Consider the following 6,067-nt stretch of genomic DNA (forward strand, 5'->3'; position numbering starts at 1 on the left):
GCGGTTCAAGATGGAAAATCATAAACCAGATGATACTATCAAGGAAAACTTAATTTTTGATATCATAACCAGAAAAATTAACCAACTTCCAGAAACAGACAGGAATGTCCTTGAACGTGGATCAACATATGTTGGACTGAATGCTGCTCTCTGTGGCCTAATAGCTAACAGTCTTTATTGACGCATCTTGCATGTGACAAAGGCTCCAGTGGCATCTGGCTTGCCGATGGCAGTGATCCCATTCTTGACAGCTAATGTGGCTTACAAAGGTTTTGTAAGTTTACCCTTGAGTACAGGTAATTTGAGTTGTGAAACCTGTACAGTGACACGGGGTGGACTGATTGGTTTAGTTGTGGGTAGTCTGTACCCTATTATCTTGGCTATTCCTGTAAATGGTGGTTTAGCAGCAAGGTATGGATCAGCACTGCTACCAGATAAAGCAAACATCCTAACTTACTGGATCAGAATTTCTAAGCCTGTCTTTAGAAAGATGTTATTTCCCATTTTACTTCAGACTGCATTTGCAGCATACCTTGGATCTAGACAATATAAGCTACTCATAAAGGCTCTTCAGTTACTTGAACCTGACCTAAAAATGATTTAAAACAAATTTGTGGGGAAAAAAAAGTAACCAGCCCAGAAGACCACATGGACACAGTCGTGTAGAGCAAAAGGAGTTTACTGCCAGCAGGGCTGACAAGGCCAGTTCTCTCACGGGAGAGGGAGGAATGGCACCTGTCTTTGTTCAGGGGCATATTTATATAGTCATGGGAGGAGAGGCAGGAGGTACTTCTCGTACCCAGCTGGATGCTGAAGATAGCGTGTAGGCAGAGTCAAGTTCAGGTCTGGGTGAAGGGCGTTCTGCTGATGCAGTAGAGATACACGCTGAGGGCCTAGGATGGAGACTGTTAAGCTCCAAATGGAAGAGGACATACCAACAAGCCCAACATAAGCAGCTCATAGCTCTAATCCTAACTACTCAGGAGGCTGAGATCTCATGGTTGAAAGCCAGCCCAGGCAGGAAAGTCTATGAAACTCTTATCTCCAATTAACTGGCAAAAAGCTGGAAGTGGAGCCATGGCTCAAATGGTAGAGGGCCAACCTTGAGTACAAAAAGGTAAGAGCATAAGGACCTGAATTCAAGCCCCAGTGCCCAAGGAGGGGAAAAGTCATATCCAAGCCAGCACGTATGAATTATTAAACAGCTGTTGTGTGTTGGAACTATGGTAGTTACAATTCTGAAAAATGTGAAGGGGAAAATAGTCCCCAAATTTCTAGCTCTTCAGAAAGGTCTTAGGCCAGGAAGTCAGAATCTGTGATAGCATCTTTCCAAGTTCAAATACACTTGAGGCCAGAGGGCTATGGGTCAGTCCCTAGGTGGGACTGACAGGAACCTTCTAGAAGATATAAAGAGTCTCTTCAGTAGGAACAAGGCAGGGAGAAGGAAGCCTGGGTCCCTCCCTGGATGAAAGCTTAGTTCTGCATAGAGAAGAAGTGGATTTTATTGGGAGAAAGTCAGGTAAAAATTAACATCTCCTCCCTGTCTCTGCTCTCAGACACAGAACTGATGATGCTTTTTAAATAGTTAACGAATTCCATCCGGATCTCTTCAGGGTCTTCCTCGAGATTGGAGTGAACTAGCTTCAGCTTGGCCAAGGGCGGTGCTTAAAAAAAAGGGAAAGAAAGCTAATTAGGCCGGAAGCCAGTTCATCTAACAAGTGTGTGTGTGTGTGTGTGTGTGTGTGTGTTGCTACGGGGGCTGGAAATCAGAGCCTCACATTCTAGCTCAGCGTTTTCGCTCAAGGCTGGGGCTGTATCACTTGTGCCATACCCTCACCCCTGCTTTGTGTGGCTTGGTTTAGACATGGAGTCTGGCAGACTTTTCTGCCTGGCTGGCCTCAAACTACCATCCTCCAGGCTGCAGCCTCCTGAGTAGCTGGGATTACAGGTGTGAGCTTTGGGTGCCAAGCTTCTCCTGGCCTTAGTGTCTGCCTGACATCAAAGGGTCCACATCGTGGCCTGAAGGCCATAGGTGGCTTCAAACGTGGCTGCTGCCACTGACATGGTGACAAACAGAGCATAGGTGTGATTCCAAAAACATTTTTTAAAAACCTAAAAAAATGAAACAACAATAAAAATCCCAACATAGAATGCAACTGGGCATGGTGGCACACACCTGTAAACTTGGCACTCAGAGGGCTGAGGCAGGAGGATGGTTCTAGCCTGGACTACATGGCTAGTTTGAGGCCAGCCTGGGCTACAAGTGAGCTCCAGACTAGCTGCATAGTATGTATGACTCTCACTCAAATACACCAAACCAAGCTGGAGGCATGGCTCAAGTTGCAGAGCGGCTGCCGAAGAATACATCCCTGAGTTCAAATCCCTATACTACCAGAAAACAAACCCAAACCCCAAACCCAAATCAAACAAGCAGAGAAAAGCCACAATCCAAGCAGACAGATGACTGTCCATGTCACTGGGACAAAAGGAGGGAGAGAAATCCATGTGTCCTTACCCAAAGCCAGGTTCCCCGTGTCCCCTTCGGAGCCTGGCTTGTGGTGTGCGACAAGCAGACACTGGGCATCCTGAAGGAACTGCTGCTGAACAAAGCAGGAATACCACATCTTGATCTCCTTCACGTGACTTGGGATGTCAGCATTGAAGACAATCACCACCCCATGAGCATCCTTCATTAGGGCTGGCCAGCAGGACTCGAACCTATAGGGCAAAAACCATGTCACAGCCAGTGTGAGGCCACCCTGCCTTAGTTGTTTTGTTTTATCTGTGCCATTACCAGCTTGAACTTAGGGCCTAGCTGGTGTCCTTCAGCTTTTTTTCTTACAAGATTAAGGCATTGATGTTCAGCCCACCCTGCCTTCTGTGTACTTTGTGTGTGTGTGTGTGACAGAGAGAGAGAGAGAGAGACAGAGACAGAGACAGAGACAAAAGAGACTGAGAGACAGAGACAGAGGAGAGAGAAAGATACTGGGGATGCAATTCAGAGCCTTGAACATGCCAGGCACCTTACCTGTGAGTTCAATCTCCCATTTCTCACTGAGCATTATTGCCAGGTGCTGGCCTAGAATCCTAGCTATCAGGAGGCTAAGATCTGAGGAAGCATGGTTGGAAGACAACATAGGCAGAAAAGTCTCTGAGACCTTTATCTCCAATTAACCACAGAAAAGCCAGAAATGGAGCTGTGTGGCTCAAGTGATAGAGGGCTAGCCTTGAGAAGAAAAAGCCAAACCAAGAGGGAAAGTCCCTGAGTTCAAACAAACCAAAATCTTTTATCTTCATATCACTGATTGAAGACTTCAACTGCATCACTGAACTATTGAAGTTAACCAAAAAGAATACTTCCCCAAAGAAGCACCAAGCTTGGGAACATGCTGGGTCTTACGCCCTGGTACTGTTAGGTAACCGATTTTTCTCTTTCTTTCTTGCTTTATCATTGTGGGGTCAGGACTTTATGCATGGAAGGCAAGGGCTGTCCCATTGAGCCACCACCCCCCTGATGAAACAGAGCTTTTCTAAAGGAAACATACTTCAGGTCACCACCGCAGTCCCAGAGCTCGAACTCACACCCCATGCCTTTATTGTTGCTGGCTACATTTGGATTTTCGAATTCCAGGATCCTAGAAGTCAAAACAGCAGCGATACCTTGACTCAGAAGCATCCCACTTGCGGAACCCCCAAAATGCCAGCAGTACATGGTGGATGATGGCTGGGGACTCTGGGGCAGGCTCACCTCACCCCTTGGGTTGGGTTATATTTGGTGATGTCTGAAGACTCTGTGATGTCTGAAGATTCAGTCAGAAAGTTGGCCAAAACGGTTTTCCCACTCTGGGAAGATGAGATAGAGAGGAAAGGTCCTTGATGCTGATGGCTGACTCCCATAACTCCAGCTACTCAGGAGGTGAGATCTGAGGATAATGAAACTGGCATGGCTGGAAAAAACTATGAGACTCTCATCTCCAATTAACCATCAAAAAAAGCTGGAAGTGGAGGAGTGGCTCATGTGGTAGAGCACCAGCCTTGAATGAGAAAGCCAAGTAAGAGTGTGAGGCCCTGAATTCAAGCCCCTGTACTGGCACATGCACACACCCCCACCCCAACCTCCACCCACACATCAGGAGCTGGTGGTGGACATCTGTATTCTTAGCTGCTCAGGAGGCTGAGTTATGAGGATTACAGTTTGAAGCCAGCCAGGCAGGCAAGTCCATGAGACGCTATGTCCAATTAACCACAAGAAAACCAGTAGTGGAGCTGTGGCTCAAAGTGGTAGAGCACTAGTAGCTCTGAGCACAAAAGCTCAAGGGCAATGCCCAAGTCTTGAGTTCAAGCCCCACAACCAACAGCAACAACACAAAAAAGGAAAATAGCGTCTGCAAAATTCAAATTCACAGGTCGCTTCCCAACTTAACTAGTCAAAACTATGGAGAGAGACCCAGTAACTTGTATTTTAAGAAACTCTCCAAGTGTTTCTGATAAGCATGAAAGTTAGGAGAACATTAGATCTATCTAATCCATCCATCCATCTATCCGTCCATCTATCTACCTAATTTTTTTGAGGTACTGGAGTTTGAACTCAGGGGTCTGCACCTGGCAGGCACTTGAGCTATGCCCTCAACATTAGTGCTTTTGGTTATTTTGGGGTCCGTGTCTCACAGTTTTTGCCTAGGCTGGCCTAGGATCCAATCCTATTTACACTTCCTGGATATCTGGGATGACAGGCATGGGATTCGCTTTTTTGCCTCAACTGGCCCAATACCTTGATTCTCCCAATCTCAGCCTCCTTAGTAGCTAGAGTTACAGGCATGAGCCATCACACCTGGCCACGGTTCTCTGTGTCACTAAACATTCCTATGGGATGACTTGGGATGGGGAAAGGTGGTAAAAAAAAAAAAAAAGGTCTGAGACCCAGGCTCTAGTTCCTTTTTTGTTGGACGTGGGGCTTAAACTCAGGGCCTGGGTGCTGCCCCTGAGCTCTTCAGCTCAAGGCTAGCGCTCTATACTTTGGTTTTCTGTGGTTCATTGGAGATAAGGGTCTCACGGACTTTCCTGCCCCGGCTGGCTTTGATCTCAGCCTCCTGGGTGGCTAGGATTACCGGCCTGAGCCACCCCCGGACGGCTCCAGGCCCTGATTCCAACGACGCCGTTCGCTTCGCGGCCTCCGTCGCGGGGTTGCCCGGTCGGGTCAGCGGCGTCTGCCGGGAGGGGACACTGGGCCGGGGTCGCCACCTCCCGAGGTCCGCTGGACCAAGCCGCAGTCGTGGGAGCCCCCCGCACCGCACCGCGCCGGGCCCGGCCTCACCTCGCAGGGCCCCACGAAGAGGACCTTGGCCTTCAGCATCGCAGCCGGGCCTCGGGGGCCGCCGGCCGGTCCCACAGTCGCGGGGGATTCGGGGAAACGGCAGAGGCCGCGCAGATTGGCTGGCCGCCCTCGTCCCCATGGCGACCGGGAGTGACGCGCGGAGGCCTTCGGGAGCCGCGCTGCTCCTGGCTGATTGGCTGGCCGCCCTCGTCCCCATGACGACTGGGAGCGGCGGCACGCGGGGCCCGACGGGAGCCGCGGGCTCCTGGGAACCGAAGTGGGGGAGCGGTGAAGGGGGCTGGCAAGAGTAGGGCACCCCCAGAACCGGAGCTGCTTGCCGTGAGGCTCCCACAGGTGGGGTCTCTGTTCCTCCCAGTTGTCCTGCGACACTCACCGTGATTTGGGTGCTCTGGGAGACGGGGAAAGATGACGTGCTGGCGTAGCTTGGCCAGTGCCGGGAGTGTGGCTGCTACACCAGGTCATTAGGTGGGGTCTTAAGTCGTGGAGCAGGCCTCGGTAGGAACGTGCGGCCTCTTTTTCGTGTGTGTGTCTGTACTAGGTTTTGCACTCAGGGCCTCAAAGCTTGCTAGGCAAGACGTGTGTGTGTGGGGGGGGGGGGGGGGCTTAGTGGTAGAGTGCTTGCCTAGCATGCATGAAGCCCTGGGTTCCATTCCTCAGCACCACATAAACAGAAAAGGCCAGAAGTGGCGCTGTTGCTCAAGAGGTAGAGTGCTAGTCTTGAGCAAACAGTAG

At 50.0% G+C, this 6,067-nt stretch overlaps 2 protein-coding genes across 3 annotated transcripts; one reads left to right on the forward strand and one right to left on the reverse strand.

The window, feature by feature from the left end:
* On the forward strand, positions 1-621 carry LOC125367923 (transmembrane protein 126A-like). Its single transcript, XM_048368637.1, has one exon. It carries the CDS (start codon positions 227-229, stop codon positions 602-604), a length of 378 nt encoding a protein of 125 aa, XP_048224594.1. The 5' UTR covers positions 1-226; the 3' UTR covers positions 605-621.
* Positions 622-1,051: 430 nt separating this feature from the next.
* Ift22 (intraflagellar transport 22) lies at positions 1,052-5,453 on the reverse strand. Of its 2 annotated transcripts, none has more exons than XM_048368616.1 (5): positions 5,315-5,453; positions 3,749-3,843; positions 3,546-3,635; positions 2,516-2,718; positions 1,052-1,664 (listed from the first exon to the last, which is right to left on the reverse strand). In XM_048368616.1, the coding sequence occupies exons 1-5, from the start codon at positions 5,351-5,353 to the stop codon at positions 1,516-1,518; spliced, it is 576 nt and encodes a 191-aa protein (XP_048224573.1). In that variant the 5' UTR covers positions 5,354-5,453; the 3' UTR covers positions 1,052-1,515. The 2 variants fall into 2 exon arrangements, with proteins under 2 accessions (XP_048224573.1, XP_048224582.1); XM_048368625.1 differs by lacking the exon at positions 5,315-5,453 and adding an exon at positions 5,109-5,280.
* Between the last annotated feature and the right edge of the window lie 614 nt (positions 5,454-6,067).

This window comes from Perognathus longimembris, chromosome 1, assembly GCF_023159225.1.
Source record: "Perognathus longimembris pacificus isolate PPM17 chromosome 1, ASM2315922v1, whole genome shotgun sequence".
NCBI lineage: Eukaryota > Metazoa > Chordata > Mammalia > Rodentia > Heteromyidae > Perognathus > Perognathus longimembris.